We start from the raw sequence: 24940 nt of genomic DNA on the forward strand, positions 1-24940 counted from the left end.
GCAGAGGAACCAGAGATCAAATTGCCAACATCCGCTGGATCATCGAAAAAGCAAGAGAGTTCCAGAAAAGCATCTATTTCTGCTTTATTGACTATGCCAAATCCTTTGACTGTGTGGATCACAATAAACTGTGGAAAATTCTGAAAGAGATGGGAATACCAGACCACCTGATCTGCCTCTTGAGAAATTTGTATGCAGGTCAGGAAGCAACAGTTAGAACTAGACATGGAACAACAGACTGGTTCCAAATAGGAAAAGGAGTTCGTCAAGGCTGTATATTGTCACCCTGCTTATTTAACTTCTATGCAGAGTACATCATGAGAAACACTGGACTGGAAGAAGCACAAGCTGGAATTGAGATTGCCGGGAGAAATATCAATAACCTCAGATATGCAGATGACACTACCCTTATGGCAGAAAGTGAAGAAGAACTAAAGAGACTCTTGATGAAAGTGAAAGTGGAGAGTGAAAAAGTTGGCTTAAAGCTCAACATTCAGAAAACAAAGATCATGGCATCCGGTCCCATCACTTCATGGGAAATAGATGGGGAAACAGTGGAAACAGTGGCTGACTTTATTTTTCTGGGCTCCAAAATTGTGACTGCAGCCGTGAAATCAAAAGACGCTTACTCCTTGGAAGGAAAGTTATGACCAACCTAGACAGCATATTAAAACACAGAGACATTACTTTGTCAACAAAGGTCCATCTAGTCAAGGCGATGGTTTTTCCAGCGGTCATGTATGGACGTGAGAGTTGGACTGTGAAGAAGGCTGAGCACCGAAGAATTGATGCTTTTGAACTGTGGTGTTGGAGAAGACTCTTGAGAGTCCCTTGGACTGCAAGGAGATCCAACCAGTCCTTCCTAAAGGAGATCAGTCCTGGGTGTTCATTGGAAGGACTGATGTTGAAGCTGAAACTCCAATACTTTGACCACCTGATGTAAAGACCTGACTCATTTGAAAAGACCCTGATGCTGGGAAAGATTGAGGGCAGGAGAAGGGGACGACAGAGGATGAGATGGCTGGATGGCATCACCGACTCGATGGACATGGGTTTGTGTGGACTCTGGGAGTTGGTGATGGACAGGGAGGCCTGGCGTGCCACAGTTCATGGAGTCGTAGAGTCAGACACAACTGAGCGACTGAACTGAATTCAGTTCCTTACAGTGTACTGTGTTGCTGCTGCTGCTGCTAAGTTGCTTCATTCGTGTCCGACTCTGTGTGACCCCATAGACGGCAGCCCACCAGGCTCCCCTGTCCCTGGGATTCTCCAGGCAAGAACACTGGAGTGGCTTGCCATTTCCTTCTCCAGTGCATTAAAGTGAAAAGTGAAAGTGAAGTTGCTCAGTCATCTCCAACTCTTCATGACCCCATGGACTGCAGCCCACCAGGGTCCTCCACCCATGGGATTTTCCAGGCAAGAGTACTGGAGTGGGGTCCCATTGCCTTCGATTACCAAACCTTCCCACCTTCCTTTTTTACCTGTTCTCTCCATGTAAATAGGTTTAAGTCTGAACTGAAGGCAGTGTTTATCACAGTAGTTCTCTCACACAGTGTATATAGTACAGCGCAGTTACCTAGGGAAACCATCAGAAAGCTCAAGTTTGTTGTCCTCTTCTTTAAATCTGGTGAATTAGGATCTTTGAGGAGAAGGATCTAAGTATCAGTATGTTTTAGAAGCTCTCTGGCTTCTGATGAGCCATTTGCTTAAAAACTATAAATCTAAATTTTTCAGAGAACAGACAATTGGTCCCTCTTGCCACGCAGCCTCATTTCCCATCACTTTTTGCCTTTTATTTCATGTTCCAGTAACTTAGAACCACCTGTCACTCCTCACAACTCCGTGCTTTTATTGATCTCTGGGGCATTTCTCATTTTGTCTCCTTTGCCATGATTTTCTTCTCACTTCTTAAACTGGCTGGCTTACTCATCTGTTAAGACTTTGTTTTGACTTCGCTTTCTCTGGGAAACTTTCCCTCATCCTAGCCTTGTGCTCACTAAGGTGCCATTATACCTAGCTAAAGTGCTATTCCTTGCCCTGCTGTATAGTCTTATCACTGCATTTATTCATTAACTGCTTGTTTTATGAATTTGTCTCCTCTGGAGTATAATTTCCTCAAACGTAGATGAATGAATAAAGATGCCGTATTCTTCTTTATATTCTTCATAAATATTCATATTTATATTCTACATGCCTGGCATGTAATAGCCACTCAGTAAATACATGTTGGAGTGATTGTTGGATAATATTTTAAAGTAAAAAAATATATGTTGTGTTTTAAGTCCAGTAGTAACTCTTCTGTTTCTAGGAGCCCTGCATTTACTAAATTACTTAATTCTCTTTTTCCAAATAAGTTTTATTGTTGTTGTTTTTATTCTTTTTCCCCACTGCTTACTGTTTACTCTGGAAGCTGCATAGTTTTTTTAGCAGGGATAATTAAGTTATTGCTGTTTTTACTGAAAGCAACTTGAAATTCTCTGGAGGAAAAATACAGTTTTTGTCATTTGGTTTTATTACTCTTCAACTCTTCTCAGATTCTCTTTAATCACGATTTATATATCTACTTTATTCTTAAGAAATCAGGACTGAACTCTTCATTTCACCAGTTTGTTTTATGTCACTGATCATTATTCTGATCCAGATTTTTCAAGTTTTGACTGATTCTCAGCTGCCCTTCTAATTATAAAACTGCTTTAATTTCTTTACTTATAATTGTTTTATATTGTAGCTACTCTGTTTAACATCATCTTTACAAGACATACCATTAGATTTATCTTTGAAAAATACAGATGTGATCGTCATTTTTGTGCTTAAAATCTTCTTGCGACTCTCTTCAATTATAGGATCTAATCCAGCTCTTCTCTGTATTAAACATTGTGTCTAAACCGACTTTTCCAGCCTCATGTTCTTTTCCTCCTCTTTCATTGTCTTTCCTCCATGAATGCCTGCTCAGTCGTCAAAAAAAGCAGTTGAGATGTTACTTCTGCAAAGTGGTTTCATTTGTTATGTGCATGATTAACTATACCCTCACTGTGTTCTCATATCGCTGCTTTCCACACATCTAGGTAGAACTTGGAGTCCGTTTTATTACTTTTTTTATGGTCTAAATTGAGTTTGTATTTTAGCCCAAGTGATAGGACTTGGCACATAGTAGGTAGTTTGAACATGCTTACTGAATGAAAAAATTATATAAATATTTATATGACATTTTCAATATATGTATATATGTTTTTTCATATATATGTATATATATTGTTTCAAATTATTTAAGTCTTGAAGCTGTTTCTACCTTTCCAGAGAAAGATACATTTAGTCCATATATAGCTCCAGTTCTTTTAGCTTTATGTAGATTTACATCAATGCTAGTTTTCTTCAATGAACTCTGGAGGTTATGGTCCCAAATCATCATCGTCATTCGTATCTCTTTAAATCTTCTCTCTCCTTTGTCCTTGACTGTTTTGCTTTAGAAAGAAAAACCTTGACCAGTCTGAATCTTGGACCGTGTCCTTGGGGATGAGTGTGGGCCTTTGTCTGATTTGATTGTCTTGAAGAAAATAATTTTCTCTTCACTAAAATTCCATATTGTTGGTCCTGTAAATTTCATCTTTTAGATATTTTTTATTATTTGCAGGTAATTTTCTCTTTCTGTTTCTTTTTATTTAATCACTAATTTTCCTTATTATGTATCTGTTAATTTTTTTATTATTTGTAAGTGAAATTTGGTTTGTTGTGCACAGAAATTTTGATGTTGTTGATCTTTTGGGCTAGTATGTCTGCTTGTTTTGGTCAGCAAATGATGTAGTCAGCAAAGGCTATACAATGATTATAAATTTAGAGCAAAATATTGAATGTCTTACTATTAAAAGGAAAGCAGCACATTCTTCCTTGTGATGATGATGATGATTTTTGGCTGCACTACATAGCATGTGGGATCTTAGTTTCTCAGCCAGCAGTCAAACCTGTGGCCCTTAACCACTGGACTGCCAAGGAAGTTCCCCTGCATCTTTATTTTTAATCTCATTTATAGTAAGCACCATCAGTTTAGTCATCTTTCCTTGAAGGGATTGTACTGCTTTTCCTCCCGTAGGGCATAGACATAGCTAGAAAGAACCCTGAATATTTTAATGTCCAGGGAGGTTCCATGGTTCAGTATTGTGGCCCCAGCATTTAAAAATGTCCTAAATATGTTGGTATAAGAATAATTTTTTTAATCAATCAATAAATATGAATCAGTATAAATTTTTATATAAGGGCCAGTTCAGAGGAAATAAAAATATTTCTTGATAACTTGCCTTTTATCATACCTTCAAACATCCAAAGTAAATCCTGAGGAAAGCATATCGCAACCCAGGTTTTATTCTTCATTAACTAGAAGGTTATTAGTGAGGAAGGTGGCACTATTTGTAGCAATAAAATGCTATTATTATTGTTGTTGTTATTGTTGTGGTTACTATTGCAGCAATAGTTACAAGGGGCTTTGTTACTTCTTATCTCTCCTCTTTTGTGTGTTATATATTATGCAAGAGTCTCCTAAGTCCATTTGTATATACCTTCCATTTCATGCCTAAAACAGCCATGCTAATAATTTGTCCAGGGTGAAAAATGGCAAAGCCTATTGACTTTCCTAGGTTTTACTGGTTACTTGTCGAGATATTTTATTGGGGATATTTTTTAACTTACTCGGTTTTTAAAATTTACAGTACTGGCTTAAATATTTTTTCTTGCCTAACATTTCTGTTGATGGCTTTGCTTTGTTGTGGGAGTAGAAGTTTACTTTAGAAATAGGTTATCAGGTTTAACAGATAAAAATATAGGATACCCACTCAAATCTAAATTTCAGACTTTAAATGTCTCATGTAATACTTGGGGCATATTTATACAAAAAATAACTTGCTGTTTATCTGAATTTCAGACTTAACTGGATTTTCTGTATTTTATCTGACAGCCATTTTTACAGAAGACTCCCTTTTCTCTCATCATCGTTTTCCCAGAATCCCCACTGAATGTTTCCCTTTGGTGTAGTTATAATGTTAAAAACCTTGTGGTGTTGTTGTTCAGTTGCTAAGTTGTGCCCGACTCTTTGTGACCCCATGAACTGCAGCATGCCAGGCTTCTCTGTCCTTCACTGTCTCCCTGAATTTGCTCAGACTCATGTCCATTGAGTCAGTGATGCCATCCAACCATCTCATCCTCTGTCACCTCCTTCTCCTCTTGCCCTCAGTCTTTCCCAGCATCAGGGTCTTTTCCCATGAATCAGCTCTTCACATCAGGTGGCCAAAGTACTGGAGCTTCAGCATCAGTTTTTCCAGTGAATATTCATTATTTATTTCCTTTAGAATTGACTGATTTGATCTCCTTGCTGTCTAAGGAACTCTCAGGAGTCTTCCCCAGTACAACAGTTCAAAAGCATCAATTCTTTGGTGATCAGCCTTCTTTATGGTCCAACTCTCCCACCTGCACATGACTACTGGAAAAACCATAGCTTTGACTAGACAGACCTTTGTCGGCAAAGTGGTATCTCTGCTTTTTAATATACTGTCTAGGTTTGTCACAGCTATTCTTCCAAGGAGTAAGCATCTTTTAATTTTGTGGCTGCAGTCACTGTCTGCATTGATTTTGGAGCCCAAGAAAATGACACTGTTTCCACATTTTACCCATCTGTTTGCCATGAAGTGAATAGGACTGGATGCCATGTGTATATACGTAAGACCTTATGTATAGCATATTCATTATACACCATGCTTTCTTCAGAGGAGTAGCACTTAAGACTTTGCAGTGTCTGTTTTTTTGCCTTGTTCCTTTTAAATTTAGATTTTCTTTAGAGAAATATCTCACTTATAAGACCTTACCTTTTTCAGTTTTTAGCTTACTTAAACAAGGGCTGTGGAGAAGAGAGTAGTTTATTCTTAAAGATGATAATGCCAGCTTTCATCAAACATCAACATTCATGCAAGGAATGAAAACAAATTCCACACTGAGTCTGAGTACAAAGCAAAATGACCACTTTCATAATCACTGTGTATCCAGTATCTGATTATAGACATATGTAGTTTAAAAGATAAATAGCTAGACAGATCTTTTTATCATATATGTCCCAGAATATTTCACAAAGCCATCGCCAAAATAAATTTGATAATGTGTATGCCTAAGATCTACTTGGGGAGCCTGTGTATGTATGTGTGTGTGTGTTTCATCTATTAATTATCTCCCTTAGGGATCTGCTAATCATTTATTTCTTCAATTTTGAAAAAATTAATTTGGTTTTAACTCCCTTCTCTACTACCTTTTTCTGGATCCACTTTAATCTGATTTCTTTGATGAAATTTTTTTAAAAATCAGACTTAAAAAGTTTGACGGGAGTAATGCCTATGCTTTCATCTGGGAAGTAAGGAAGACGTGGTGGGTGGCATACTTGTGGAGAGAGTAGGCTGGTCCGCACTGTGTTTGAAGGCTCTGGCCTCACAGAACCTTCTCTGACCGTGGGAGGAGCTGCTGTCCGTGCCTTGCTGCACTTGCGTACCTGCACAGAAGCTCAGTCTTGGTGTCATGTGGCTTCCTCTCACCACTCTGAGCTCAGCCTTTCATACCTGTCTGAGCCTCTACAGTGTTTACCACCTCACTTAAAGGAAAATTCTTCCTTATGATCCTCGATCTGTGGGTCAAATTTGTTTCTCTTTTCTTCAGTAACGGTGAAGGGTAGTGGAATGCCTTTTACATATACCAGAGTAGTATTTACATTTGTATACTATCATTTGGTTTTTTTTTCAAGTTCTGAAGAGTGCAATGCTGTGGAACACTCTCTAACTTTGCCTGAAGGAATGTACAAGACTCTCATTTGTCCTAATTTATATTCATGCAGGTTCTTTTTTAGGGTATCTTAATCACATTCCTACAGTGCTGTAGCATTCTACATTAGAAGATCCCTTGTCTCCTTTTGAGGTGGGATTAGAGGGGCGAGAGAGAGAGTGTGTGTTACCAAGTGAGATCTGGAGACTCTGTAACTATTGGCTGGGATCATACACTTAAATGTAAAGTGTTTGAGAATTGGTTTTATTTTTGGTAATTGCTCCTTTTTTATCCTAACAGTTATATTCTCTTTTCCTCTCCAGCACAAATGTGCAGGTATGTGATAGCCCTTTCCATTGCTCTCAAGAGGAAGCAAGATCATTAGTTGAATCGGTAAGCAACAGATGTCCAAAGCATCCTTTATTCTAGTAAATGTCATGGGGAAGTCTAACAGAAATTCTGAAAAATCTATCAGTGAAATGTATCATATCTTTTGGGGAGGATAACATTAAAAACTAACATTAAAATTATTTTGTATCCAAGGAATTTAGATTTCAAACTTGTTACTGTTGTTCTGTTTTCTGAAGTACATTAACCATGTAACTAATTTCATATGATACTATTTTTCACCAGTTTATTATTGTTTAAATCCATTAGTGCTCCTCTGCACTAACCTGTCCTCACAAGTTATCCACTCAGTGTCTAAATTGTGACTGGCTGCTGGCATGGGTGCATTTTGTCTCAAGAAAAAAAAAAGTTTCTTTTCCTTTTTTTTTCCATTTAGTTTGGTTACCTCACAAACTTTCCTTCTCTAAGGAGAATATCTTCAGGTTTTTACAGGTCTTAGTGATAATGCTGCCTTGAGGCAACTGAATTTATTAGTAAAGTAATACTTGACTTGGAGACCACTAAATAAGAAAATTCAAATTCAGATAATCAAGTAATATTGCTGTGTAAAGCATGTTCAGGAGTGATCTTAGGCTAGAAATCCCATCTATAAATTAAAGGTTTCTGGGGTTTTTTCCTTAAACTAATTATCAGATAGAAAACTAGTGAGTTTAGCTCTTTACTTCAGGACCAACAAAAATGTTTACTCACAATGGCTGCTTTGAATTGTTTTTCACTAATTAATCAGCTGTTTAATTATTGCCTACTATGTGTGGTTAGATTTTAGGTACTGGAGATGCAGTATTACAGAGAAGATACAAAAACCTGTCCTCGTATAGCTAACATTCTAGTTGCAGTGATGGATAATAAATACTCAAGTGAAATATAAAGTGTTTCTGAATGTGATAAATGCAGTGATTAAAAATGAGCCAGGGAAGAGGGGATACAGTGCCTGGAGTCGGGGGTGGGGCGGGCACTGTAGTGCCTAGGAAGCAGTGGGGGATAGCCGCATGAACCGAGAACTGACCTGAATCTAGATTTGTAGATGGTCAGGGACTATGCCATGTGACTGTCTGAACAAAGAGCATTCCACACCGCAGACCGAAGGCCATGAGGCAAGTGGGTGCTTGATGTGTTCACGAAACACCCAAGAAACCACAGTGACTGGTGGAGTAGGGGAGTCTAGGGGAGAAAGGAGGAGCTGAGATCAAAAATGTTTGGTCTAGGGTGAAAATGGAGGCAAATTATTATGAAAGACCTTGTGGAAAACACCCTGTAAAGATTATTTTAAGAATTTCATTTCTTATTCTGAATAAGATGGAACCATTGAAAGGTTTTGAGCAAAGGTATGATATAATGATATGATCTGACTTAGATTTTAACAAGATCACTCCGGCTGTGTTGGCAAGAATGGGCTCCAGGGAGGCAAGGAAGGTTCAGGAGAGCCCTGATAATCATGCACGCTACGATGTCAGTTTATTTTCTCCAAGTTTTCAGCTTTGTATCTGTGTCAATTACATTCTGAACTTAGTTCTCATTTATTATTCTTTAAGAAAAAAATAGAGGAAAACAAGTTAATAACTTTTTATCTTTATTCATGTAGTCTCCCCTTAATCTCAGATTAAGACCATTCCACTTTATGGGACTTCACTGGTGGTCCAGTGGCTAAGACACCACACTCCCAATGCAGGAGACCGGAGTTTGATCCCTGGTCAGGAAACTAGATCCCACGTGCAGCTAAAAAAAGAAAAAAGACTATTCCTTTTTAGTTTCAAATTTATAAATGCTAGGTATAACAGACTTGTTTTGAAGTTAGCTGCAAGATGAAAGTTTCTGTCTTACATCTTAAAAAAAAAAAAAAAAAAATTCCTAACATTTTAGTAGGGAAAGTCCTCTTAAAATAATTGGAGAACATGGATATGATCTAGGTAGTTAGATATGGGGGACAAGATTAGAATTCAGAAACATTAACATCCAGATTTAATTATATGGTTTGGTAGCTTTGCTCTGTTTCATAATGATGAAGAAGGTGCTATGCTGATTTTTCACTGAGAAAGCTGTAGTAGAAAATAAAAATGCAGAGAAAGCAGTCCTTCATCAGCTCTAGTGAAAATTACTGTATATGGGATTTCACCACTAAAAATTTGTAAGTCAAAGAATTGCTCTTTTAGCAGCCTCATTAGTGATTTTGGAGCTCAGATTAGGTAACATTTAGTCAAGAGGATTTTATCAGCTTGTAATAATGAAATTTTTTGTAGTCAGAGCATTTTGACTTGGCATTTTATCTCTTCCCTGGTAGCTCAGCTGGTAAAGAATCTGCCTGCAATGCAGGAGACCCCAGTTTGATTCCTGGGTTGGAAAGATCCCCTGGAAAAGGGATAGGGTACCCACTCCAGTATTCTTGGGCTTCCATGGTGGCTCAGCTGGTAAAGAATCCACCTCAGCTGGTAAAGAATCCGCCTTCAATGGGTTCGATCCCTGGGTTGGGAAGACCCCCTGGAGAAGGGAATGGCTACCCGCTCCAGTATTCTGGCCTGGAGAATTCCATGGACTGTGTATAGTCCATGGGGTCGTAGAGTCAGACATGACTGAGCGACTTTCACTTTATATCTTCAAAACCACATTGAGATGTTTGAATCAGCATTGCTTAGGTATAGATTCCCATATCTCTCTATTGCTATATACTGAATGTTGCACTGACTTCAAAGGACTGTCGACTTTTATTTGTCCTTTGCTTGCTCAGAGCAACTTAAGACATCACAGTCATCCATCAAATTTGATCATATTCATACCACATCAATCCTGGGCCTATATGGAAACAAACTATAACCCCAAGGTTTATTAGTGGGCTTAAAATAAGCGAACTCATTCTTACAGGTTAATCAACTTAGGTAATATTATCTTAAGATAGATTTGAAGATGTTAAATGAGTCTGATCAGATCAGATCAGTTGCTCAGTCGTGTCCGACTCTTTGCGACCCCATGAATCGCAGCACGCCAGGCCTCCCTGTCCATCACCAACTCCTGGAGTTCACTCAGACTCACGTCCATCAAGTCAGTGATGCCATCCAGCCATCTCATCCTCTGTCGTCCCCTTCTCCTCTTGCCCCCAATCTCTCCCAGCATCAGAGTCTTTTCCAATGAGTCAACTCTTCACATGAGGTGGCCAAAGTACTGGAGTTTCAGCTTTAGCATCATTCCTTCCAAAGAAATCCCAGGGCTGATCTCCTTAGGCCACAAAAAGAGTTGGAAAAAAAATGCTAAGGAGTTGAGGTAATGCAAACCACGTTCTCTGTCAGTAGTATAACACAGTTACCAATCAGTTAAAAAATATTAAAAGAAAAAAATCCAAAATCCTTGTTGTTTGGAAACTAAAAACACTACTATATGTCATGCCAAAAAAATGAATTGTAACAAATTATAAAATATTTAAAATGAATAACTAAATCACTCTGTGTCAAAACTTGCATGATGCTGCAAAAACAGTTTTTTTAAATATACAGCAGAAATAAAGAAAGAAAGTTGAGAGGCTAAATGTTCAACTCAAGAATTTCTGTTTTTTTCCTGTCTTTTCACATTATCGGAAAGAAAGTTATATAGGGTAGAGCAAATATTTAATGAAATAGAAAACAAGGAGATATGGAAAGGATCTGTTAAAACAGCAGCTGGGTTTTCGTCATATAGAGCTGACAACATGGACAGACTTAATTCCCTGGTGGCTCAGTCGGTCAGGAGTCCGCCTGCAGTGCAGGAGACCCGGGTTCAATCCCTGGGTGGGGAAGAGCCCCCAGAGAAGGAAATGGCAACCCATTCCAATATTCTTACCTGGAGAATCTCATGGACAGAGGAGCCTGGGGGGCTACAGTCCACTGAGTCACAAGAGTCGAACACAACTTAGCGACTAAACCACCATTATAGGAAGGACTGTGAAAGAGAGAAGACATAAATAACAATATCCAAAATTAAAACAAAGACATTACAGACATAGGAGGTTTATAGGTGATCAGAAAGGAATACTCCAAGTTGCTTTTGGCAATACCTTTCTAAACATAGATGAATTGCCAGTCTTGTTTAAAATATAAATAACTACGTTAAATCAAGAACAAACAGACAACCCAAATAGACTTATCAACAGTTCAAGAGAATACTTAGTTATGAAAATGACAGTATCTCCCATGTTAATTAAAGAAGTCAATCTGTTTTTATAAGAATTCCAATAGGATTTTCACTGAACTTGGTAAGATAATCCTAAAGTTTATATGAAATATTAAAGGGGCAGGGATAACCTAAAGAAGACTGATAAATTTAAACAAAGTTTTTTTAATCTGTAAACAATTAAAGATACCACAGAATAAGTTAAAAGATATGCCACTGATTGGGAGATCTTTGCATGATGTGACAAAAGGATTAACAATTTATTCAAATCAACAGGAAGAAAATAACCCAGTAGGGGGGAAATGGGCAAGCAGTATGAATGGGCAACTCACAAGAGAGGGTATTTACGTTACCAGAAAACATGTGAAAATTTGCTCTATTTCTGCAGTGATCAGTGAAATCAAACTTAAGACACAGTGCGATTTCATGGTTATCAGATTGGCCAGCATTTTTAAGTGTTTTTAAACATGTGGAAAGGAGACCTCTCATACTAGTTGATGCGCTTGCGGGAGTATAAATTAGTATAACTACCTTGAAAAGCAGTTAAGTAATTTCTAGTATGGTTGAAGGTGCTTATAACCCACTACTCTGAAGTTACCTTTCTAGATATACATTCTATAGAGACACTAATACCTGTCTTTTTATAATCAGACATGGGCAAGTTGGAAACTGAACAAATGCCTGTCAATAGAAAACTGGGTAGATAAACTGTAGTATACTTATACAGTGGAATACTATACCATAGGTAAAATGTGTGAAATAAAACTATGTAACTCCACATGGATAAAATCTGAAAGTGTAGTGTTGGGTGAAAAAAATGTTTGCAACATTGTGTGTATTGTTGAAATAAATTTTAAAACACTCCAAGTAGCACGATAGATTTTTAGTGAATATAAACAGACATGTTTTTCACATTTTTAAAACATAAATAAGAACAATAAATACTGGTTTCAGCCAGTGTTCCTCCTAGTGGTTAGGAGAAGTTACTTCTGAGAAGGAATAAAAATAAATAAGGTTTTTATTTTTGATGAATAGGGAGAAAAAGAGACTTCAGTTATAAAGTTTCTGAAATAACAAAATGTTAACTCTAAAAAAAATCCAGAGAATAGATATTTGTTATAATGGTCTTTACATTTTCTGTGTTTTTGTAGTATTTAATAATTAACAGAATTTGAATGCCCAGAAAAAAAAATAATGAAACCAAAACTTTATTCTTTGTGAAGACCAGCAAAATTGATAAACCTTTAGCCAGAATGATCAGGAAAGAAAAGAGAAGACAAATCTTTAATGTCAGGAATGAGACGAGTGACATCACTACTGATTTGGGAGATAATAGGAGAACAGTCAAATGGCACCCCACTCCAGTACTCTTGCCTGGAAAATCCCATGGACGGAGGAGCCTGGTGCAGGGCAGTCCATGGGGTCGCTAGGAGTCAGACACGACTGAGTGACTTCACTTTCACTTTTCACTTTCATGCATTGGAGAAGGAAATGGCAACCCACTCCAGTGTTCTTGCCTGGAGAATCCCAGGGACAGAGGAGCCTGGTGGTCTGCCATCTATGGGGTCGCACAGAGTCGGACACGACTGAAGTGACTTAGCAGCAGCAGCAGCAGCAGCAGCAGGAGAACAGTAGAGAAATATTAGAAAAACTTTGCATCAGTTAATTTCAGAATTTGGATGAAACTGGACAGATTCCTTGAAATACATAAAATACCAAAGCTAACTGAAGAAGAAATAGGTGTAAACAAATTAAATCTGTACTTAAAATATCTTTCTGTAAACACAACTCTGAGCCTTGACTCCTGCTACTTTTATTCAGCATTTACCAAAGGTTCTAGCCAGTACAGTAAGGCATTAAAAAGAAGGAAAGGCATACAGGTTGTAAAGGGAAATGCATGAATGTCTATATTGAATATTCAATAAAATGAACCTAAAAGCTATTATAATAAGTGATTTTAGCAAGGTTGCAGGATACAGGCTCAGTATACAGTAAACAGTTGTGTTTTTATGTATTAGCAAGAAAAATTAGAAACTAAAAATAAATACATTATTTATAATGGCTTCAAAAATGTGAAACACTTCAGAATAAATCTGGAAAAAAAATATATGAAGATCCTGAACCCTGAAAACTATCACATATAGCCCATAGATGTAGAACTAAATAAATGGGAAAATATTTCATGTTCATCATTTGGAAGACTCAATATTGTTATGATGTCAATTCTTTAATTGATCTGCAGGTTTAATGCAGTATCAATCAGATTTCAATACACTTTTTTTGTAGAAATCAGCAAACCCATGTATGTAAATACTAAGGACCTAGAATTAGACTCAATAACTTTGTGAGAACAAGGTTAGAATACTAATTCTACCTGACTTACAGTCATTTTACACAACTACAGTAATGAAAAGAGTGTAGTAATGGTGTAAAACTACAGAAGAGATCACTGAAAACAAGTCCACAGATAGACCTACATATATGTAGATAACTGATTTTTGAAGTAATAATCTTTTCAACAAATAGTTCGTGAACAGTTGATTATTCCATATGGGGGAAAAACACACACTTTAATCCATACATTGCACTATGTATTGTAATTCTCTAAAGTGTATCCTAGGACAAAATTTAAAACAGAAAACTAAACCAATTTTGACCTTGGGTTAGTTAGGCAAGATTTCTTAGATATAACACTAACTTCAGTTCAATTCAGTTCAGTTGCTCAGTCGTGTCTGACTCTTTGCAACCCCATGAACTGCAGCATGCCAGGCCTCCCTGTCCATCACCAACTCCTGGAGTCCACCCAAACCCATGTCCATTGAGTCGATTATGCCATCCAAGTATCTGACCCTCTGTCGTGCCCTTCTCCTCCTGCCCTCAATCTTTCCCAGCATCAGGGTCTTTTCAAATGAGTCAGTTCTGTGCATGAGGTAGCCAAAGTGTTGAAGTTTCAGCTTCAGCATCAGTCTTTCCAGTGAATATTCAGGGTTGATTTCCTTTAGAATGGACTGGTTGGATCTCCTTGCACTCCAAGTACAATCTGTTTTGTTTAAATGTTAAGTTGAACTTCATAAAAATTAATTTTTTTTCTGTAAATGACAGTCTTAGGAGAATGAAAATAAGCTACGTGCTGCAAGAAAATGTTTGAAAGTTGTATGCCTGATAAAGGGACTTGTATCTAGAACTTAAAGAATCCTCATAATTGAATAATAAGAAAACAAAACATCACCCTCCCACCACAAAAACTGCAAAACATACGAATGGCTACTTTGCCAAAGAAGGTATGCTGAAAACAGGAGATGATGCTCAACTTTACCAGTCATTGGGAGGATGTGTATCTGCAAACCAAAAACCAAACTGGAGATCCCACACCCTGCTTGTTGGGATGCAAAATGGTAAAACTACTTTGGGAAACAGTTTGGCATTTTCTTAGAAAGTTAAACATATACCTACCATATGATCTAGCCACTTCACTCTTAATTAGATATTTCCCCAATAGAAATGGAAGTCTTTGTTCATACAGAGACTTATTTATGGTGGCTTTATTTGTAATAGACAAAAATTGGAAACAAACCATATTTCTATCAATAGAAATAAATTGTGGTATATTCGTATGAGGAAATACTCAGCCATAAAAAGAAATGAATTACTGATACATGCTATGACATGGCTGAATTAAAGAAAAATTATATGGAATAGAAAAAGGCAGATATACATGTATTATACCATTTATAATTTTAGAATTTGCAGACACTAATGTATACTGACACAGAACAGGTGATTGGTTGGAGGGATTACAATCACTTACAGGGATGGAAGGGACTTGGGATTGATAGTGACTATGATTATTATCTTAATAGTGTCAATGGTTTCATGAGTATGTGTGTGTGTGTACATGTCAAAACTTATCAAACCGTACACTATAAATGTGTGCAGTTTATCCCATGTCAGTTTTGGTTCAGCAAAACTTCAAGGAAAAAAAATTGTTTTCTGGAATCAGATTGTCTGCATCCAAATCCCAACTCCTATTCACAGTTGGAAACAAATTGCTTAACTTATTTATGCCTTGGTTTCCTTATTTATAAAATAAGGAACTAATAATAGTATCTTCCTTGTACTGAGGGCTGTTGTGGAGAACTGAATTAGGTAGTCCAGGTAAAATGGAGAGCAGCTAGAAAGTATTAATTAAATATTGGGGTTTATTGTCCCTATTGTATTAATAGTATTGTTGAACTAATTTGACCACGGAGAGAAGCCCCTTCTTGAATATTTTTTGAGTATTCCAGCCTCTTCACTACTTCCAGTGATGAAGAGAGCACTTCTTCATGAGGTATCCCATTCCATTAATGCATGAGCAGTGGAAGAGTCAACCTAGTTTACATTATTGTATGAAAAGTAGTCTTTTTTCAGAGACTTAGCAGAAAGGATTAGGAGAAAGAGTGAGTTAATGTGCACAACATAACAACTCAGTGTAGTACTTAACCATTTATCCTGTCTGGGAATTTCTTGCCCTAAAATTCTCCCACACACTTCTTTCTGTTCAAGTACTTTCCTTGTATTCTGCTCTCTCTGGAAATGGACACCCTCTGGGCAGCATGCAAAGTTGGGAGAAGTTTGAATTAGGTTATTTGGTAAGAACTTGGTATGAGCTGATTATAGTTACTTTACTGGAAGGAAAAAACACCAAAGTTTCAACTTTGTGAGATTCTGCACACAATCTCAGTGCACATAGGACTGAGAGAACCAGACCCACTGCAGTGGGATCCTGGCCTAGCCTCAGATCCTACGCAGCCCGGTGGCCACAGAGATTTAAAGCTGTTAGAGTCTGCAATTCAGGCCAAAGAGAATCAGTAACCATACTCCTGCCTAGCTGCAGGGACCCAGTCCTGTGATACTGTGGACCTTTAGATCACAGCAGTGATGGAAAACTTCCCAAAAGGGGAAAGACGTCTAAAACTGGGAGGATAGAACACCTCCCAGGGAAGTCTTGGCTGTCTCAGTCTGACTTGTTTTCACCTTCGCCTGACCAGACTTCCACTGTAAGCTGTTTCCGGAGTGCAAATCTGGAGCACAGCAAGCTAGGAGATGACAATGCTGATGTGCATGGAGACATGGAGAGGAGTGCATTGAAGGAAAAAAGTGAGGGGAAATTTCAAGTTTAATTAAAAGTATTATTCTGACTACCTTGGGTAGATCTTATTTATTCAGTAAATCAGTATGTCCACAGTGCTGTGTGAAATTTTGGATGGTCATTTTATATTTGAGGTAAAGACTTCTTAGCTGAATTGTAAAGAGCAGTGCATTCAGGAGACCAGGGCCTTAGAAGGAGTTCCAATGGCATTTAACGCCATCAATATATACTCCAGCTGTCTCTCATCACTAAAGTTTACCAGCAGTCTTATAAATTGCATGTTTGTATTTACATTCTAAATCAAGGATGAATCCAGATGAAGGACTTTATAAATCCATCATCAAGTGTCTCATGTGAGTGTGAGTCTTTTTTTAAAAAAAAATTCACATCAAAGCCATATTTAGGTTTTTCTTGAAGTCCACAACAAAGATAATCGATAGACCAGGTAGTTTAGAAGTGTGTATTTTGGGGTTCTGTGGCCTAACAGGAAATTACCAGTGAGTGAATATTGTTAAATAGTTTCAAATATGAGGAGTGATAACCAGCAGAATAATGTTGCAGTTCATTAGAGTTGTTGGATAGGACTTTTAGCTGCGTGCTTCTCAGATGATCTCCTTTGGGCATGCCCTTCATCTCTGCTTAGAGCTACTGAGGATGGCAGCCACAGTTTCCTTGCACATCTCAGAACAAGATGACCATCCTTGGCGTCTGGTTGTTGAAATCAAGCCAACTCAGAACTAAGTTCTGAAGTCAGTCTGACTGGGAGGTTCTCTTATCTGGACTGCTTGGACTGCCTCTGCAAGAGACCTTCCCTCTGTGGGCACTCACTTTACATCTCTATCAAAGAGGATTGTGTTTCCCTTTAGAGGGGAGACTTTTTGTGGGTGTGATTTTCCTAATGAGGTCACACCACAATATTCATGCCATACAGATCTCTCTTGTGATTCTGAAAATAAGCATCTTTGTGGCAGTTCACTATTAAAAAAACTTTAAATAAGGTATTTTCTTGATAAATCCAGATCCGATTCTAGTCACCTTATATCTCCTTCTTCATTTTCCTTTTTTGCTTAAAAGCTTCACTGCATTACCACTCAAAGATCAACAAAGAAGGTGAAAGTAAAATAGAATTTTAGCCAATTGTATATGTTCATGAAAGGAAGAGAACATTTATTAAACTTAGACAAACTTAAAATACTCTTACATTTTGTTTATGGATAAATAAGAACTGGTCATGTTTTATAGACTCATAAATCAGAAAAGAAATTGTGAAAACAAAGTGAATGTACTTCCAGTTACCAAATAGGTGAATCATGGGATGAAGTGTACAACAAGGGGAATATGGTCAGTATCATTGTAATATCTTTGTGTGATGAAAAATGGTAACTAGATTAATCGTGGTGACTATTTTGTAATGTATAGAAATACCAAATCACTATATTGTGTGCCAGGAACTAACATAGTGTGGTAGGTCATTCATCACTCATAGAAAAAGAGATCAGATTTGTGGTTGCCAGAGGTGGAAAGTGAGAGGAGGAAGAATTAAATGAAGGCAGCAAAAGGTACAAACCTCCAGTTAGAAGTAAGTACTAGAGATATAATGTAAAGCATGATAAATATAGTTAATAGTGCTATATGTTATATGTGAAAGTTGTTAAGAGGGTAAATCCTGGAACTCCCCTGGTAGTTCAGTGATTAAGACTTCTTCCATTGCAGGGTGTATGGGTTTGATCCCTGGTTGGGGGGCTAAGATCCCACATGCCTCATGGCCAAAGGGAACAAAACCATAAAATAGAAGCAATATTGTATTAAATTCAATAAAGACTGTAAAAATGGTCTGTATAAAAAAATCTTTTAAAAAAGTAAATCTTGAGAAAAAATTATTTAATTTTGTATCTGTATGATAATGATGGATGTTCACTAAACATATTGTGGTAATCATTTCATGATGTAGATTAAATCATTATACTGTACACCTTAAACTTATACAATGCTGCATCTCAGTTATATCTCAATAAAACTGTAAGAAGAAAAACATGAATATAGAGTAATTGCTTTATGAACCATGGAAACAAAATGCCAGGAGAGAATACCCAAGGTAATGTCATTCAACTGAAACCCTACTGCACTTGAATGAAAAACCAGAAGCTTTTTTCTTTTTAATTTTGAATCCTTCTAATAGAGTAAAAGAATATCAATTCTCATATCATGTAGTAAAGCAAGATTTTATGTTGGTTGAGTGTATCATGTTTATTAATTTGAACAAATGTAACCTACAGGTGAAAATGCTTTCACAAGGATCCAGTGGGACTATCGGAAGGAGTAAAAAGCAGTTGTATTAAAGTTATATTAATTTAACATGAAGTTTATACATGAATAGGACAGAGGCCAGAGTAAGCCTTCTTTGGTTGATTAAAAGAGTAATATTTCGGTAATGAAAACACTAGATTTGTCTGAAAGAAATTAAAGAAATGATTATTCGTGAGAAATATTTTTGGAGCCGGAAAGGAGAGGAGATCGCATGTTTAGAATGGGTGCATATTGTGGCTCAGTTGGTAAAGAATCTGCCTGCAATGCGGGAGACCTGGGTTCAATCCCTGGGTTGGGAAGGTCCCCTGGAGAAGGGAAAAGCTACCCAATCCAGTGTTCTGGCCTGGAGAATTCCATGGACTGTATAGTCCATAGGGTCACAAGGAGTTGGACATGACTAAGCAGCTTTCACTCACTCACTCATAAAGCAATTCATTTTCCTGGAGAATTTATCTTCGATGAGTAGAGGGTGCCCACATTCATCCCCTATAGAGAAATTAGGAGAAGGAAGTAACTGAAAATCCTCCCTTTATTTCTTACAAGGCAAATGTAGTGATGATGACTCCTGGGAGTGAGGGTTGGGATTAGGTCACTTTACAGTGTAGCTCTGTGCATTTTTGTTGTTGCTGTTCTTCCATTTTCTGTAAGTGTTATGTTTAAGAATCAATTTAATGTTGCTCTCCCTTTTGGCATATATTAATATTATTATAGAAAAATGTGAAAAAACTTTATTCCCAGACTTTCATAGTTATTGTCTCTGAGTGTTATGGTTCGTTTTCTTTGACAAAATGGGGCTTTATACATTCTGAATATATTCTACCAACCAAGAAATTTATTTTAAGAGTAAACAAATAAAAAGTTCTTAGAATTATCTTTTAAATGTAATGATAAATGTTTTAGTTAGAATAGTTTGTTCATTTCTTTTCTGTAATGCTTTTTAGGTTGAATACTCAGGTGTGTGGTACATGGTTCCTTTGGTACATTTGCCACTGACCTCAAATATCAGCCTCTTTCCCCCCGAGGCTGAGCAGATTGAGAGAATTAGAACTTGATGATTAAACTTGAAATCTGAAAACTGTGTTATGAAATCAGAGTGGTGGTTATTCCTCAGGGAGAAGAGCCTATGATTGGGGAAGTGCCTGGCATGTTCCATTTCTTGACTTGGGTGATGGTTACATAGATTTTATTCTAATATTTTGGAGCTTTCTGCATTCTTTTCTGTGAGTAATAGATCTCCCAATAAAGTTTGAGAAAAAAAAACAAACAAACTTTAAAAATGTATTCATAATTAGGAAAAAATCTTATATCTCAGAAAAACTTTTCTTTCAATCTTGTCTACCACAGATTATATCTATTCTAAGAATCTTGGCACAGTCATCAAAATAGAAAAATTAATTTAAATACTCTAGCACTCATGCACATGTGTGCTTGACAAAGAAGCACACACACTATTTAGCTGTCTAAATAGCTAAATTTAGCTGTGTGTGCTTCTTTGCACATGTGCATGCACGTCCATGAACGTGTGTGTCGGATTTTTATTCTAAAGCCCCAGCCAGGGAAGCAACTGAAAGAAAATGTCTCTTCATATTCTCAGTAGTTCCCATGGGTTAATGAGAGAAAATAATTTTAAGAATGCTTTTTATCTTATTTGACTCTTAAGCCTATGGTTTGTTTATTTAAAAGAATAGGCAATAATAATAAAAAGGTAAAGAGGAGTATTCACTTTTTTTAGGTTAGAGAACCATTGTGTGTAAACTTTTTTCTATAATTTTATGTTTTGTTTTTTTTTTTAATTCTGAGTATGGTTTGCACATCTAAACATTTGTTATAACAGAGACTCTGTTCTTGTCTTTCAGGTTTCATTTTCATTGAATAAAGGAAGTAATGAAGAAGGTATGGTATATGTTGGTTCTTAAGGAGCTAGATATGTAAATTTATTTGTTTACAGTAGTGGAGACCCAAAACAATACAATAGATTAAAAATGATATAAACTAAGTAAAGTACATTTTAAAATAGTTATTAAAACTTTCAGATGAAATCAGTTATTTTCTAATTTCAGACAATACATGTTTATTACTTTTAGTCTGGAAAGTAGTTTGTGCAGTGACTTTGTTGGTGAAGTTATCCAGCTAGTTCGGATAAATTTTAAGACTTCTAATGTCCGCGTTGGTGAAATTTTATTTATTATCTATCATTATTTTAATGAACCACTCATTTTATATTCTTACTCTTTGTTTACTTGGCTGCATCGGGTCTTGGTTGCGGCACGCGGGATTTTGCTATGATGTGTAGGCAGCGTGTGGGCTTGGGTGCCCTGCAGCGTGTGGGATCTTAGCTCCCCTGGTCCCGACCAGGGATAGAACCTGTGTCCCCTGCACTGGGAAGGCGGATACTTAACCACTGAACCACCAGGGAAGTCCCCACTCATTTTAACTGAAGATGTTAAAATCAAAATTTAAAGTAGAATTAAAAATAGAATTTTAAAATTACCGTTATTTAAAGCTGTTGTGAGAAAGAAAAATGTTCCGTAGTAAAAATTTCAAAATATGTATGTATCATCTGTCTTTTAAAATATTGCAAGGTTTTTTGTCTTTTTGTTTTAATATAAAATATTAGAATACTCAACTTGCAAGTTTGGAGGAAAAAATTAGAACTATTTACTGTGGGTCCAAGTTCTAAGATGTCTAGAAAGGAGCAAATCTATAGATAATAATTTCATGGGGAGGCAAGCTCTATTCCGTATAGGGGGAAGTAACATTGTTTCTTTGCAATACTGTCCCATCTGGGCTATTTGACAGGCAGTCACATTTTACAGTACAGGGTTTGCCTAGACCTTTCATGCTGTAGCTAGGATACTTAACCTCAGTATTAATCAGTAAAGACTAAAGAACCCAGCAAGATGTATAAAATAAAGTGGGAGTCTCTAGAATATCAGACCTGAGCCAAATGAGAGAACTTAGAACAAGAGTTTAAAGGTGAGTGACTTTAAGTATAGAAATGTGTCACCCTAAGTTCTGATTGTTTTTATCTGTCTGAATACTTCTGGAAAGTCTAAATTTAATTTGTCTTCTCCTTTCTTCCCTCCTCCCTCCCTCTTCACCCCTTCCCCAACACCCTGCTTCCCCATTTTAAATACAGATCAAGTATGGCACTTCCTTGGCAAGTGATTAGAACATCTGAAGACCTGCCATCAGGATTCCAGTCTCTAAGAACGCCAAGATTCAACCTCCCCCAAGTGCTAGAAACAGGCAGAATTTGCTAATTAACTTCCTGTTGAAACTTCTTTTTTTTTCTTCAAGCTTTTTGCAATATGCAAGGTGTAAATAAACATTGACATTTTTGAATTAGTCGCCTTTGAATATTTATTGATATGAAAAGATTTTGTTGAATTTCATAGCAGAAGTTTAGAGGCACTGAGTTTTTTTTTTAATTAGTTTATTTTATTTGGAGGCTAATTACTTTACAATACTGTGGTGGTTTAGCCATACATCACCGTGAATCTGCCTCGGGTGTACAGGTGTCCCCCCTCCTGAACCCCTCTCCCACTGCGTTGTCCCAGTGCACCAGCTTTGAGTGCCCTGCTTCATGCATCAAACTTGCACTGGTCATCTGTTTGACCTATGGTAATATACATGTTTCAATGCTATTCTCTCATATCATCCTGCCTTTGTCTTCTCCCACATCATCCAAAAGTCTGTTTTTTACATCTGTGTCTCTTTTGCTGTCTTGCATATAGGGTCATTGTTACCATCTTTCTAAATTCCATATTGGTGTTTCTCTTTCTGACTTACTTCACTCTGTATATAATAGGCTGTAGTTTCATCCACCTCATTAGAACTGACTCAAATGCCTTCTTTTTTATAGCTGAGTAATATTCCATTGTGTATATATGTACCACAATGTCCTTATCCATTTGTCTGCTGATAGACATCTATGTTGCTTCCATGTCCCAGCTATTATAAACAGAGAAACACTGAGTTTTGGCCAATCCTAATTTATATGCATGAAGGAACCCAATGGTTTTATTAGCTTTTATTTATAAGGGTTAATGTAAAAAGGATAAATGTAGTAAACTAATAAGATTTTTGTAGATACAATGGTTCTCATTTTTATACAGTGTTATGTCTTTTTAAAAGAGTCCACCATAGAGACTTATTTAGCCAACCGCTGTCCTCTTAGTCCTGTGTAAATGTGTTTACATTTATTAAGACTCTTTCCTATAATTACTTTGTAAATTCTAAACTCTGATTCTCATTGAGTCCTGTCAGATTTACTTCTCATCTCTATGGTGATGACTCCCAAGTCTACATAAGAAACTCAGGTCTTTGTCCTGGCGTCTATTGGACATCTCTTTCAATACCTTTGATTCCTCTTGTACGAAACTAAACTCATCCTCCCTTGTTCTTGAATTAACATTCTCCTAGTCACCCACGCAGGACCTTGATACCATATTGAATGGGCTTTCCTGGTGGCTCAGATGGTGAAGAATCTAAAGAATCTGCCTGCAGTGCCGGAGACCTGAGTTTGATCCCTGGTTTGGGAAGACCCCCTGGAAAAGGGAATGGCAACCCACTTCAGTATTCTTGCCTGGAGAATTCCATGGACAGAGGAGTCCAACGGCTACAGTGCATGGGGTCACAGCGAGTCGAACACAGCTGAGCAGCTACCACCTTCACACTTTCACTTTTCTCCTTTCTTTACTCAAGAAGACCATCTAAATGTTTCTTTATCCTCTTTTATTACTTTACACCCTCAACATACCCATTACCCCTTCATTTCACTTGGACCATTATAACAGCCATCTAGCTCTTCACCTCCAGACCCAGTGCCCTGCCTCATTCCCCTTGTTCCAGCCCAATTTCATGCCCTCTTGTCTCTTAACCAAGTTGTTGTCCTGCCCCTGGCTTTTCTTCCTCCAGATCATTTTCCACATTCCCAAAAAGTATTTTCCTAAAGCATAGATACTGCCTTAATGTTAGACTTTTCTCAAAATGCCTTTAGTGGCCTTTTGCATTCTTGAGAATAAAAATCCAGAGCGCTATCTTTCAGCTATGTCATGTTACTCCTCTCCAAGCACATCTTGTACTTTTCACACTCCCAGTACTGTGCTTCTATTGCCAGTTCTGTTTTTATATTTTTCTCCTCTTTCTTTCTATTATCACTATGAACACATGGCATTTACATAATATGTTTTATGGTTTACATGGCACCACTACGATAATAGGTAGCTTTTCTTGAGCATCTGCTGTATGTTGTGCATGCATATGCCCTATAAGGTAGAGACTGCCCACTTCACATTGTGGCTCCGAGAAGTTCAATGACTTGACTGAGGTTGCACAGCTAGTAAGTTTCAGAGCCAGAAGTAGAATTCATGCATGGCTCTGAATGCTATGGCTTTTCCATCCTGCTGTGCATGCTGCTTGCCACCTACAGCCACCTTGTGATATGGGCAAAACCCAGAGCATGCCTGTTTTATAGATGAGTTTAAGTGATTAGCCCAAGTGAATAGTTCACTTGAGATGTCTTTGGAAATGTGTAAACCTCTGATGGACATCAAAGAATGTAAAGCGAGAATCTATTGTTTTTAATTTTGTATGTTATAACAACTTGATTTAAGTTAAGGAAATAATAATACATACAGAGAGATACAGGGAACAACCATTGATACAGTCCCTTGAACAGCATGAGTTTGAATTGTGTGGATCCAGTTTTATGCACCCTTTTTAAGTAGTAAATACTACATGATCTGCTCTGATACTTGGTTTAATCCATGGGTGTGAACTGCAGATACAGAGGAACCACATATACAGAGAGCAAACTGTAAGTTAAATACAAATTTTCAATTGTGAAGAGGGTCTGTGCTAAAGAATAACCTGAATTATCAAAGAATAGATTATTGGCTTGTAACATGTAGCATATTAATCTCCTAAGAGTTGGAGAAGAAGCCATGTCTGGTGGGCCTCTTGTAGAGTAACTCACACCTTGCGTTCAGCTCCCCTTCTCCTGGTGGTCAGTGGTACTTAGATGCTACTTGGTCAGTGAGTCTTGCTCACCACAGTACAGTTAATCACAGTTGCCTTCATAGTATAGGATTTTATGTAGTTATAATCTTAAATACATCATTTTGAATTTTATCTTTTCTTATAAGAATCTACATTGCCACATAGTCATTG

The 24940-nt window shown here is 37.2% G+C and overlaps 1 protein-coding gene across 3 annotated transcripts in view; it reads left to right on the forward strand.

Moving 5' to 3' along the window:
• PPA2 (inorganic pyrophosphatase 2) overlaps positions 1-22111 on the forward strand; it is a 98155-nt gene extending 76044 nt beyond the window's left edge. For all 3 annotated transcript variants that reach the window (XM_019962026.2, XM_070791122.1, XM_070791121.1), the window contains 3 exons: positions 7110-7179; positions 20623-20659; positions 21906-22111. In XM_019962026.2, coding sequence (XP_019817585.2) covers positions 7110-7179; positions 20623-20659; positions 21906-21934 — 136 coding nt within the window. In that variant the 3' untranslated portion in view covers positions 21935-22111. The remainder of the gene's footprint in view (positions 1-7109; positions 7180-20622; positions 20660-21905) is intronic.
• The last annotated feature ends 2829 nt before the right edge of the window (positions 22112-24940 follow it).

This window comes from Bos indicus, chromosome 6 (genome assembly GCF_029378745.1).
Source record: "Bos indicus isolate NIAB-ARS_2022 breed Sahiwal x Tharparkar chromosome 6, NIAB-ARS_B.indTharparkar_mat_pri_1.0, whole genome shotgun sequence".
NCBI lineage: Eukaryota > Metazoa > Chordata > Mammalia > Artiodactyla > Bovidae > Bos > Bos indicus.